Below are 13,228 nucleotides of genomic sequence, written 5' to 3'. Positions count from 1 at the left end.
GGGGTCCCTCCTATGGCCAGGGCCTGAGGCATTCCTTTCTGTGCCTCCACCATCCAAACGGCCCTGAGTAGGGGGCTGTGAGGCCCAGGTCTGGGAACCAGGCAGGATCACCCACGCACCTCAGCTCTCCCCCTGGGTCCCCCTGCTGGCCCTGGGGACTGGGTCTGGGCTGGGGGTCTGTCTCCCCACCTGGCTCGCTGTGCTGACTTCCCCTCTTCCTGGCCAGCACCCAGCAGTGCTGCAGGGCCAGGCCCACCCCTGCGAGAGGGGCCCACAGGCTGCCGGACGGAGCGCAGACAGGAGCGGGGCCGGTCCCAAGAGCGGAGGCAGCCCTCTTCCTCTTCCTCGGAGAAGCAGTGTTTCTACTCCTGTGACCGCTTTGGGGGCCGGGAGCCCTCGCAGCCCAAACCCTCCCTCAGCAGCCACCCCACGTCACCAACAGCTGGGCAGGAGCCAGGACCCCCAAGACCGGTAAGACAGGACCCCCTCACTGCCCCTCCTTATGAGCCCCCCCCACCATGCTCCGAATCCTCCTTCATGTCCTGGTTCCCAGGCCCGAGTCTGCGCTCCCCCCCCTCCTTGCTCCGTTCCTCCCGCACCAGCCCGATCCTCCCCTCCCAACTGCCCTGGACTGGCCTCTGGTCTCCCTTCTCCCTGAGCTGTGCCTGTCCCTTTGTTCCCCACTGTTCCCCAACCACCTCCCCAGGCCTACCGGCACCAGCGGCTTTCCCCCCTCCACCACACACCCTACGAGTCCCCTCCCAGGGTGCCTGCCTCTCTCCATGCCTCACCCCCCACCTCCATGGTTCTCACCTGCATTGGCCTCTGGTCTGGGACTTTGATTTTTTTTTTCTCTGTTCTATTTTCTTGTTGGGTGGTGGTTCAGTGAATGGGAGCCCCTTGTTGCCAACATCCGGTGCTAGCACCCCTGGCCGTGGTGGGCGGAGGCAGCTCCCCCAGACTTCGCTGACCCCCCTTCCCAGTGTCACCTACAAGATGGCCAATCTTCGCTTGTCCACTTTGCTGGGGCACAGACCAGCCTCCCCACCTTTTCCCCGGGCCGGCTTAGCCGTGGCCTTTCCGAACACAACGCTGTGCTCCAGAGAGACCCCCACAGCCAGCCCCTGGCCACCGGCTCTAGGATCGGCTCTGACCCTTACTTGGGGCAGCGTCTGGACAGTGAGGACACTGCCCGCACCCAGCCCGAGGACACGCTTACCTTCGAGGAGGCTGTGGCCACCAACTCAGGCCGCTCCTCCCAGACTTCCTATGTGTCCTCTCTGACCTCCCAGTCGCACCCCCTCCGCCGCGTGCCCAACGGCTACCACTGCACTCTGGGGCTCAGCTCGGGTGGCCGGGTTCGGCATAGCTACCACCACCCCGACCAAGACCACTGGTGCTAGCCGCACCTCTGCCACGCGCCTCCTCAGTGGGCGCGTTCCAGCCGATGAGTTTTATCATCCACGCTGGACTCCCAGGGATGTGCAGGGGCACCGAGGCAGGGGCAGCAGCCCCTGGGAGGAGGGGCCGCACCTTTGGGGCCAGCTGGGGGGAGGCCCCATGGTTCCCCCCACCCCTCCGCCCCCACCTTCTCTTTCACGCTGGACCAATTCCTAAAGCCCTTTCGGAGAGGGACGTGGCTCTCTCTGTCCCCTTGTATGCTGCCTGCCTGGGTCTTGTACCACAGACCCTACACGGGAAGTCGCTGCATGTGCTGAGTGGGACCCTGTCAGTCTGAATCCTGTGTGATGGCTCCCAGCGTCTGGGGGGTGTGCCCGGGGCCACTTTTAGGAGGTCTGGATCTGGTAGAGACCATCCTTTATCCACGTGTGTGGCACGGAGCCAGGCATGTTTACAAGCCTGGCCAGATAAGACAGAGTTGATGGTCAACAGCAGTAGCCTCGGGAGCCCAGCCTGTGGCTCTGTGCATTCTTGTCGGTGCCCACAAACACAAACACATCCGGCGTGGCTCTTTGTACCTGAAACAGCAGATGGACACCAGAAATACACTCACACATTCTCTGTCCTCTCCCAGATGCTGTCAACCTTGACAGGGACCAAATCTGGAAAACATTCTTGCTGTTGGTTTTGGTTTTTAATCGAAATACCCTTCCCTCTTTTGTCAATTCCATACACTTGATCTAGAAAGAAGAGAAAAACAAAAATGGGGAAGGAAATAGTAACAGAACTTAAAAAAAAATCCAACCTGTAGGAAGCTCTCAGCTCTTTGGTTGTGTGTGTGTGTGTGTGTGTGTGTGTGTGTGTGTGTGAGTGTGTGTGTGGCTTGTGCGAGGAGATGCTCTTGCGTCCAGCCTAGGTGCCCCCCCCAGCTCCCCTGGCTTCTGCTGCTCTCGACCAAGTGCCTGACTTCTGAGCCCTCTCGTGCCAGGCTCCTGGGGGCGGTGACGTGAAGCCTGTGTGAAGCGTGGGTGAGTCCTTGGAACTGTTTCCAGTTCCAAATATCAACCAAATAGAAAGCTGGTGTCCATGGAGAACACTCATATAACATCCAGTGGGACGGTTGTAGTTGGAAATGAAGCGACCATTTCCCTGTTTTCCTCCCACGAGTGGAAGGGTTTCCTGGGAAGCCACAGAGCAGTGTAGAGCCTGTCCTTGTATGGGGTGTTTTCAGTCTGTTCTACATCTGAATCTCAGGGACTGGATGCCTGCCAAAGAGGGCGTGGTATCTGTTGTGAAAGTTTCTTTTCAGATAAGGCCAGAGAGAGGGAGAGGTCGTGGGAAGAGGGAGAGGTGGGGGAGTGGAGATGGACCCGGCGGGCAGGAGGGAGGGCCTGTGTCTGTGCAGGTGCGGGCACTTGGGACGGCCCGACTGAAATGAGGCCAAAACTCGGAGGAAGCGATGGGGCAAGAAGCTTGGCGGCTGAGGCTCAGGTAGGAGCCATCTGAAGCCCAGCACTGTGGCACAAGACACGGGAAAGCAGGAAGCGAAAGGGAAATCCAACCTCATGGCCACTGTCAAAAGGGAAACACCGTAGGTAGGAGGCTGTGCATAAAATGCCGGGAGACCCTTTGTTTCATGAACAAAAGGAATATTTAGATGAGTAGATTTTGGTGCATCCTCCGTGTTTGGAAATGTCAGATGATCTCTTCGCTGGATCATTTGAGTGTTCCCATTGGCTGTTGCCCCGTGACTCACCTTAAAGAAACCTGGCCTGTGACGTGTGTGTGCGTTTCTCTGTGTGGAGGTGTGTCCCAGTGAGTGGATGTCTTAACCCATAGGGCTATGCAACAAAAGACACACATTCAATAGAAATAAATCACGTAAGACCACCACCTGTTCTAGGGTTTCAGCATGATTGTGACCAAACCATTTTATAGAATCTCCTTACTGGAAGGCACAATACTCTGAAACTTTAAGATTACAGAGTATTTTACTGCAATAGGAAATAATAACTGGAATGGTATCTCAGACTCTGCATGAGATAGCTCTGTTCCTGTTGCAAAGCAGAAGGATGTGTATTTTGATACTGATGTTTCATCTCTGGCCCACGTTATTGTGAATGTATCCATTCTGTGCAGAACCGCAGCTGCTTCCCAGGCCATGTTGGGTGGAGAATCACTGTTCTAGCCCCACACGGCCTCACCAGTCTGTCTGGATTCTTCTAGACACTGGAATTGGTGAAAACTACAGGGAGTGGGGGAAGAGATACTGTGTCTTGTTTTCCTGACTTTGGGTTTTGTTTCTGTATCCTCTCTTCTCAGCTATCATATGTTTCCACTGAGATCTCATAGTGAGTTGCCAAATTTGAAATGCATTAACCAGTTGTCTGCATCTGGACCAGTCAAGCAGTGGCCGTAGTTTGAATAAGTTATGTGTGCATGTAAAATATATACATATATACATATATACAAGTATGTGCATGAAATGTATATCTTCGTACTTTTTGATACAGTATACTCATTTGTTAATTTTTATTATATTTGACATAAGTCAAAGGTTTGTTGCAAAGCTTTATATTTAAGAACAGTGTTAAAAAAAAAACCCAAAAAGAAGTCCCAACCATGCAACACAACTGGGACCTGCTTTAAAACAATTCTGTGATTGACGAGTTTGCTGCCTGAGTAATATTGATCACCCAGACTTTGGATTCTGCTATTGTTTCTACAATGACATTTGGTATGAATCAAAGTCCTTGGATTAAAATAAAACTTAGCAAAAAATCAAAACAAACCCACCATGCTGCTGGGTGATGTATGCAAGAGGTGTGGGAGTCAGCAACCTGTGCGTCCTCAGGAGGCAGGGCCACCTCCATGGGCGTGTGGGCAGGAGTGCAGAGCTGAGCAGCTCTCTGGAGAAAATAACCCCCTAAAGCTGATTTGGGCCTGTTCATGATGCAAGTGTGGATCAGCCTGAGAATCTGGGTGGGGTTGGGGTGAGGGTCATGGGTTGGGGTCAGGGCCAGGGTCTGGATCGGGGTTAGGTTTAAGCATAATTGGCTTTCTTCCCCCTCCTCCAACTCCCTGGGCCTCCAGGGTAGACAGGACTCACCCAGGGTCACACAAGAGTCAGAGGTGAGCTGGAGCATTGGTTTTCAGCCCTTCACTCCTGGGCTCAGACAGAAGAAAAGTGAAATGTCCACCTGATTCCTGACAGTTTGAGATCCAACTCATCCCCAGTCAGGGGTTATAGGGGGACTCAGAGGTTATACAGGGTTCTTCCGCCCTCCCACCTGGGAAGGGTGCTGCTGGCCCCACTCTGCCTGGGCAGCCGCAAGTTCCAGCACGGCCCCACCCCACGAGGGCACTCTGTAGACACGAATGGATTCATATAGGACTGACTGCCGTGGCCTGCCCGCCCCCATGTACAGCCTTCTTTGGGCTGTTGGGGGGCCCCCCCCTGGCGCTGGCTAGATCCTTCATCCCATCTGAGTGATCGGCAGGAAACAGGCAGTAGACAGGACAGCCCTTGGCCTCTGACCATCCAGGGAGGCATCTGTGGCCCTCCAGCTCAGGCCAGAAAGGGTCCTGACAACCCCCACAGCCATTACTGAGCTGACTGTGCTCCTGGCAGTGTAACAGGCCCATGGGCAGTGTAGACAGCCCCACAGGATGTTTCCATTCCCAACGTCTGTGTGGTTGAGACAAAGGCTTCCTCCTTCACAGTCTCTTAACCCTCCAAATGTTGGATGTGGCCCTGTCCACAGCAGCCATACAGCCATACAGCAGACTGACCCTGCAGTCCTTTGGCCTCCCGATTGTGATGTAAACCTTTGACATACGTATTTGTTAAGAATTAAGGTTATGGGAGTAACTGTGCCTCCCAGCAGGCAGTTTCTCAGTGAGGCTGCCTGGTTTCAGAGAGTCACATGCATGATTCAGGGACTGTGGCCCCCAGAAAGTCTGCCATGTGTGGATTTGTGGTGTGGAATAATCCTTGAGCCTCCCACTGTTTCAATGAGCGATACTTTCCTTATCATCCTCACATTCGCTCTCTGTTCTTCATAAAGGAGAGAGAAGAGACTGGAGAATGAGCCAGTTTGTTCTTTGGGGAGGAGCGATTAATGTGGGGGGCAGGTGTGACTCCGGGGCTCCTTCCTCCCAGGGAGAAGAGTGAGGTCTGTGTGCCTTCCAGTCTCTGAGATGTGAGGACCCAATATCCAAGGCAGGAGCCTCGAGTTTCCTACCAACAGCAAAGTTGCTTTTTCAGCAAGTAGGAGAGCGCCTTGCCGTCATGGGAAAATAGCAAGAGCACTGGATGGGCGGCTGCAGCCCATGACCCTAACGAAGTGACCCCTTCCTTCCTTGGGCTTCAGATTCCAAAGCCGTGCAGTCAGTCACCAGTGATGCGGAATCTGCTGCTTTCCCAGCCTGGCATCTCTTCTCACGTCCAAGTCCAGCATCTCAGCTAACCTTTGGGAACCCCATGTCACCTGCCTACCATCCAGACAGTTCCAGAGGGCAGACCCCACTTTCCACCCACTTCAGAGATGGGTGTATGATCCAAGTCTACCCAACCCCTTGCTCTATTTTCTGGGTGCTCTGATGGCTTCAAGGATGAGAGTGTGACCCAAGCCGGGCCAAAGACAGTTAAAGCCATGACTTTTCATGGAACCCAAGGGAAAGAGAAACCCTTCCCAGTAGAATGGATGGTGAGTGGGTGTCAGCCTGGAGTCGTGGGAGGCCCCAGATGCAGTGAGAGAGACTGTGCCTATGAATGGGGCCACCCCAGAGCACTTAGCAGGATGGAGGGTTGGAGAGGGTCTAGGTCACACTGTGAGAGTGTGAGCCTTTGGGCCTGCCAGGTCCAAACCCACTCTTGTCTCTTGCAAGTATTAAGGTATTTCTACCATTAAAAAATATTAACTTCTTTTACTTTAGTAAGTGTGTCCAGTCCCTTGCCATCCAAAAAGAACTGGGTGACACATCAGGATCCACAATCCCTGAGACTCCCCGTGCACAGTGTCCTCGCTGAGCAGGGTATGGCTGGGGGAGAGGAAGACAGTGAGTGGGGTCGGGTCTAAGGGCAGCTCCAGAACAGTTCTGTCCCTGTTCCTTTTCTGTCCTAGGAGAGGAAAACCCCAGAACAGTGAGAGGAGAACCAGCAGTAAGATGAGGCCCTGGATGGCTCATTGGTCTGCCTGTTCTTTCCTTATTTTAGCGTCCATTTTATTATTGTGCATTTTTATTAGGAAATCACCCATTTCCTCTAGGCTTCCAGTCCGATGCAATAGGTTTCCCTTATTTGACCTTTAATGTCTGTTTTTTTTTTTATAAAGATCTTATTTATTTATTTGACTGCGAGCGAGCGAGAGAGAGAGCACAAGCAGGGTGAGCAGCAAGGGAGAGGGAGAAGCAGCCTCCCGCGGAGCAGGGGGCCCGACGTGGGGCTCAATCCCAGGACCCCGGGATCATGACCTGAGCCGAAGGCGGATGCTTAACTGACTGAGCCACCCAGGTGCCCCTAATTTCTCCTCTTTTTCTAGTTTTCTACAGAATATTCACAATTAGTGAACAGATATTGATATGTTGTTTTTAGCGGGAGCCCGTATTTTATTCAGGTTCCCTCTGTTCTACCTTTTCTCGCTCCAGGATCCCATGCAGGGCACCACGTGACATGTGCTCATCATGTGTCTTTAGGCTCTCCTTGGCTGTGACACTTTCTCAGTCTTGCTTTGTTTCAGTGACCTTGGCAGTGTTGAGGAGGACCGGTCAGGCATTTTGTAGAAAGTCCCCCATTGGGATTTACTTGTTTTCCTCCTGATTAGACTGGGGTTATGGGTTTTGAGGAAGCAGATCAGGGAGGTAAAGTGCTTTGTCGTTACTTTACAACAAGGGAACACTTGTCACTGTCCATGTTAACGCTGGTCACCTGGCTGAGGCAGCATTGGTCAGGCTTCCCCACCAGGAAGTTACTCTTTCCCATGTGCAGGAAGACAACTGCCCTGAGCCCCCACTTTAGGAGAGGAGAGTTAGCTCCATTTACTTGATGAATGGTTATCTACATCTATTAGTTGGAATTCTTATAGGAGAGGTCTATGCAATCCCGCTTATAAAAAGCTATGTAATTTGTTAATAAAAAGGCAACAAAGTAATTTAAAAGATCCCAGTCCCATTGGCTTCATTGAACAATTCATGAAACAGGCAGCATCCCATTTAGCAAAAAGAAAGGGGCTCCTTTGAGCTGCAGGGAGGGGAAGGATTTTAAAGGCAGAGAGGGCATTGAAAAAAAGAAATTACTAGAAAAGGATGCACTATTTTAGGCAATGTCCCCCCCCTAAGGGGAACAGAAGGGGCCATTCAGTTCATTTTCCAGGTTGACTGGTTAAAGTTTACGTGGAGGTGAGGGTGTGTGGAACTGCAGTTAGGTCAGGTAGTAAGTCTTGGTTTGCTGGCTTGGGTCTCCTGACGTAAGTGACTCCATTTTGGCCCTGTGGTTTCTTTTTAAAAAATCGTCTATTTGGGGGCACCTGGGTGCCTCAGTCAGTTAAGTGTTTACCTTCAGCTCAGGTCATGATCTCAGAGTCCTGGGATCGAGCCCCACGTCGGGCTCCCTGCTCAGTGGGGGGTCTGCTTCTCCCTCTCCCTCTGTCTCTCCCCTCTGCTTATGCACTCTCTCTCCCTCTCAAATAAATAAGTAAAATCTTAAAAAGAATCATTTATTTTTACCAGCACGGACACCAGGGTAGGTTATGTTCCAGCACCTCAGTGTTTGGTCGCTGGCTCATTCCTCCTTTGGTGATGGAGAGCACTTTCCATTGGCTCCTGCTTTCCATTGACATCATTCCATCTCTGTGGCTCTTTTCTTGGTACTTCCTTACTTTCTGATACGTCAAGATTATCCTGGCTCCTATACTTACTGTCCAAGTTCTAGCATCAGCAAGTTATTTAAGGAGCTCTGGGTAGTAGAGAACGTTATTAAAGTCTTACACGGGGGAGCTAAATGTCCATGCTCAGCGGACAATGCAAGGCAATATATGCCTGTATTCCCACCTATGTCGACACACCTAATGATAAAGATTTCTGTGTGGAACCGTCTGCGTCCATATTAAGCTAAGGATGAGTTTATACTGATGTCTCCAACCTGGTCCGCCACCACATGGAGATTGTGATCTACTCCCTTTGCTGATCTGTAACTTCCTACTCTAACAGTGACAAACCTGGCTCTCACCACCGGCCCTTTATTTAATTCATTGCTCCATTCCAGATTACAGATGTGGTGTTTTCAGAACTGTTAGCTACCACTCTGATGGCAGAGAACTTTATCAAATGGAGTCCACTGTGTACGTACAGTACATTTTTTCTTTAATCTACAGATTCCATTCATTTCCAAAGTTACTTAGGTCAGCACCTTTTGTCATACAACCTACAGTGAGGGTTTTTTCCCCCCATATGTTTCTAATACAGTTAGATTATGTGTCACGTTCTGTAGTCCATTGAAGGGGAGGAAGAAATTTTCCTTGGTCCAAGGTTCTTACTGCGGGATGAAGAAAGAAATTGACGTGAAACAGATAAATAGGAGAAAAAAACCTAAAGTGCAATAATGTGCACATGGAGACCCAATAATGAACCTGAGGTCTAAAGAAATGACCAAGGAAGCCAGGTTTTATACTTTTTGGGCAAAGAGTAACTACACCTGTGAAGAAATCGCAGGACAAAGAAAACTTAACCTTGGGAGCTTCGATTAGTAAGGAATTCTAAACAAAATTTGGGCTGGGGTCGTAAATTAGTAAAAAGTAACAAGGGTTGTTTATACAGCCTTATGGGCTCCAAATCTCCCATCTCTGGTGATGTCAAAATCTCTTTACCTCCTGGTATAGGGACACCTTCACATGGGAGATTGATTTCCTTTCCAGGGGGACAGAGGAGGGTCTAAGTGTCCTCATTGCATAGGCTGTCTCTTAAGTAACTTTTATTTAAAATGATCTGTATGTCAAAGTGGCAGATTTGGGGCAGCCTGCCCTTGGCCCCCACACCATCCTGTGACACTCCCACATCCTAAACAACTTACTTTCTGTAGATTATTATTTACTCTTTGGGATGTAGAAATGTTTGTATTTTTTAAAGATTTTATTTTTAAGTAATCTCCACACCCAACATGGGGCCCGAATTCACAACCCCAAGATCAAGAGTTGCACGCTCCACCAAATGAGCCAGCCAGGTGCCCCAAAAGGTTTGGGTTTTGTCAAATGCTTAATGGCAGGTATAAATCATGAAAATATCATGGAATTCACTCCCAGATCCTTATATCATCTCTAGTTTTGCCTTTTCCAGAATCTCCTACAAATCGGGTCACTCAGTGTGCAGCCTTTTCAGACTGGATTCTTTCACTTAGAAAAATACATGTAAAGTTCATCCATGTGATTGTATGGGGTGATGGTTCATTTCTTTTTATTGCTGAATAGATTACCAGGAGAAAAACAAGTCAAAGTTTAATATCATGCATATGTCCTGTATTCATGGGAGATACCCAGGAAAATGGTGTAATTCCTTGAAGTGGCCCAGCCCTCACCCTAAATGCTATCTTCAGCTAAAGACCAAAAGATTTTGGGTGGTGGGAAGGCCAGTTAAGGGATGTTCTCAGGTGAGCACAGTAAACGAGGGTATGGTTGTTACACAGCTTTAAGTCTGTGCCTTCTCTTTTGGTAAGAGTTTCTTGAGATTTAGTAATTCTGTTCCTGATACAGAGGGAGACAGGCTTACAAATGGGGCGTTCCTTTATAAGTGTACATTTCACTCACCAAATGGCAACTTTTACCCAGTTTTCAGAGATTCTCCCATGTCTGGCGTTTCTTAAAATTAATCAGCCCAAATATCCCTTGTGCCAAAGAGGTATATTTTGCATGGCATATTCTGCTTCCTTCACATGGATGCACTTAGTTTGCTTATGGATTCATTAATGGAAGGACATCCTGGTTTCTTTAAGTTTGTAACCATTATGAATGGAGCTACCGTGCATAACTGCATGTGAGTTTTTGTTCAGAAATAGTTTTTCAAAGCAGTTGCTAAATACTAGAAGTGCAATTGTTGGATCTTAACATGAGACTAACTTAGGTTTGGAAAAAATGGCCAAAATGTCTTCTGAAGGGACAGTTGCTGCCATTCCTCACCTTCCAGCAATTGGTGTTCTTGTTTTTGGAGTTTAGTATTTGTGATAGGTGTGCAGTGCTGTCTCACTGTTGTTTAAATTTGTACTTTCCTAATGATGATGTCAAACATAATTTTGTATGCTTATTTTGTATCTGAATATCTTCTTTGTCCAGGCATCTGTTCAGATCCTTACCCATTATCAATTAGGATGTTTGTTTCCTTATCATTGAGTTCTGATAGTCTTTTGTATTTTTTGAATACAAATCTTTTACCAGATTTGCGCTTTGCAAATATTTCCTCCCAGTTCGTGGCTTGTCTTTTAGTTTTCTGAGCAAGGTCTTTCACAGAGCAAAAGTTTTTTTTTTTTTTAAAGATTTTATTTATTTATTTGACAGAGAGAGACACAGCGAGAGAGGGAACACAAGCAGGGGGAGTGGGAGAGGGAACACAAGCAGGGGGAGTGGGAGAGGGAGAAGCGGGCTCCCCGCTGAGCAGGGAGCCCGATGTAGGGCTCGATCCCAGGACCCTGAGATCATGACCTGAGCCGAAGGCAGACGCTTAACGACTGAACCACCCAGGCGCCCCGCAAAAGTTTTAATTTTAGGAAGTTCATGTTATCAATTTTTTTCATTTGTGGATTGGCTTTTGGTGTTGTGTGTTAAAGCTCATCACTGAACCCAAGACCATGTGGATTTTCTTTTTTTTTACTTTTTGTTTTTTGTTTTTTGAAAGATTTTATTTATTTATTTGACAGAGAGAGAGAGAGAGAGCAAGCACAAGCAGGGGGAAGAGCAGGCAGGGGAGAAGCAGGCTCCCTGCTGAGCAAGGAGCCCGACGGAGGGTTGATTCCAGGACCCTGGGATCACGACCTGAGCCGCAGGCAGCCGCTTCACCGACTGAGCCACCCAGGAGCCCCCTTTATTTTGCTAGTTTTACATTTTAAATTTATCTACAATTTTAAATGAATTTTGGTGTAAGTTGTAACGCCTGTGTCTGCATTTCACTTAATTCCGTACGGTTTCTAATTAATAGTTTCTATTTCTGGAGAAGTCAGAGGATAATTGGACTCCATTTCAGTTCGAATTTCCCAAATGTAATGGATTCAGCTGGACCCCAGAAGGGACAGGTGCCTCCACGGAACTGAGTGCACCGCATCCTGCACTGCCCCCACCTCCCGCCGGGAGGCGCCCGAGTCCCGCCCCGCGACCCGTGCGGGGCATGCGCGCTCAGCCCTCCTCCTCCGGGGCGAGGACAGGTGTTCCAAGGACCCCCGCCGCGGCGCTCGCGCTCCCCGGGCCTCGGCCCTGCGGGTCCTCCCCGCGGCCGCACCGTCGGGGTCGGGGCGGGGCTCCGCCTGCGGCACGAACGTCGGCGGCTCGGCTTCTCGGGGCCGCGCGGACGTGGCGGTTTGAAGAGGAGCCGACTCTGCGGGAAACCCGCCCGCGCAGCGCAGCCCCTCCCTCTCCGCACTCAGACCCCAGCCGCGTGTCCTCGCCGCCCGCGGGGTGCCTCAGGGCGTGTTACCCCCGACGGGGCGCCGTCCCGCGGACCCGCCACCGAGCCCTCAGAACGTGTCCGGTGCGCAGTTCCCGGCCGTAGCTGGGGTCCCGCGGGGGCACGTCGTTCTCCAGAACTTCTTCCTTCTCCCCGCGGGCGGCTCTGTCTGCGGGGGACGCCAGCTCCCCGTCCCCTTCCCCTCGGCCCCGGCAGCCACGTTGTACTGTGTGTCTCGGGACACTTCCGGTAAGTGGGACCACAGGGCGTCTGTCCTTCTGTGACTGGCCGATGTCGCTCAGCGTGATGACTTCCCGCTTCGTGCGTGGTGTCGCCTGTGTCGGAGCCCCCTTCGTTTTTAAGGCTGAATCGTGCTCCGTGGTGTGTACACCGCGTTTCGTTTATCCATTCGGCTGTCAGTGGACACTTGGGTTGCTTCCCCCTTTTGGCTGCGGTGACAAATGCTGCGCTGAATAAGGGTACTTCTCCTTTCAATTTTGGGGTATGTATCTGGGAGTATAATTGTTGAACCATACGGTCGTTCTACTTTGATCTATTTGCCTAAATGCCAAAATATTTTATACGTAGACTGCACCATTTGTCACAAGCAAGGTGTAAGGGTTTCCGTTTCTCAACATCCTTTCCAAAATTTGTTATTTTAGTTTCCTTGATTATAGAGATTCTCTTGTGTGTAAAAGGACATCTAACTGGTTTAAACCTTCATTTCCATAAAGACTAAGGATGTTTAACATCTACTCATGTGCTATTCACCATTTGTATGATTTCTTTGGAGAAAGGTCTATCCAAGTCTTTTGTCTATTTTAAGAAATGGGTCGTCTTTTTGCTGAGGAGTTGTAAACGCTCTTTACATGTTCTGGGCAACAGACTCTTAGTAGATACGTAATGTACAAATATTTTCTTCCATTCGGCGGGCTATCTGTTCACTTTCCAGATAGTATCTTACAATGTACAAAGATTTTTAATTTTTTTTTTTTTTTACATTTCTTTTTTAAGAGTGAGTGAGTGTGCGAGTGGTCAGGGGCAGAGGGAGAAGGAGAGAGAACCTTAAGCAGGCCCCACACTCAGTGTGGAGCCTGACGTGGGCTCTGACCCCGAGATCATGATCTGAGTCAAAATTAAGAGTCGGACGCTTAACCAACTGAGCCACCCAGGCACCCAGAACAGA

General features: G+C 50.0%; 1 protein-coding gene across 1 annotated transcript in view; it reads left to right on the top strand.

Annotated features, from left to right (window-relative positions):
* LOC148164645 (voltage-dependent N-type calcium channel subunit alpha-1B-like) overlaps window positions 1–1,403 on the top strand; it is a 44,483-nt gene extending 43,080 nt beyond the window's left edge. Inside the window, 3 exon segments of the mRNA XM_088021939.1 lie at window positions 227–467; window positions 873–1,003; window positions 1,006–1,403. Of these exon segments, the coding sequence (XP_087878065.1) occupies window positions 227–467; window positions 873–1,003; window positions 1,006–1,403 (770 nt within the window).
* The last annotated feature ends 11,825 nt before the right edge of the window (window positions 1,404–13,228 follow it).

This window comes from Eumetopias jubatus, unplaced genomic scaffold (genome assembly GCF_037043125.1).
Source record: "Eumetopias jubatus isolate StellerSeaLion01/CBP00866 unplaced genomic scaffold, mEumJub1_p1.0 scaffold_3, whole genome shotgun sequence".
NCBI lineage: Eukaryota > Metazoa > Chordata > Mammalia > Carnivora > Otariidae > Eumetopias > Eumetopias jubatus.
Note: the sequence above shows the minus strand (reverse complement) of the source record. Positions and strands in the feature narration are given on the sequence as shown.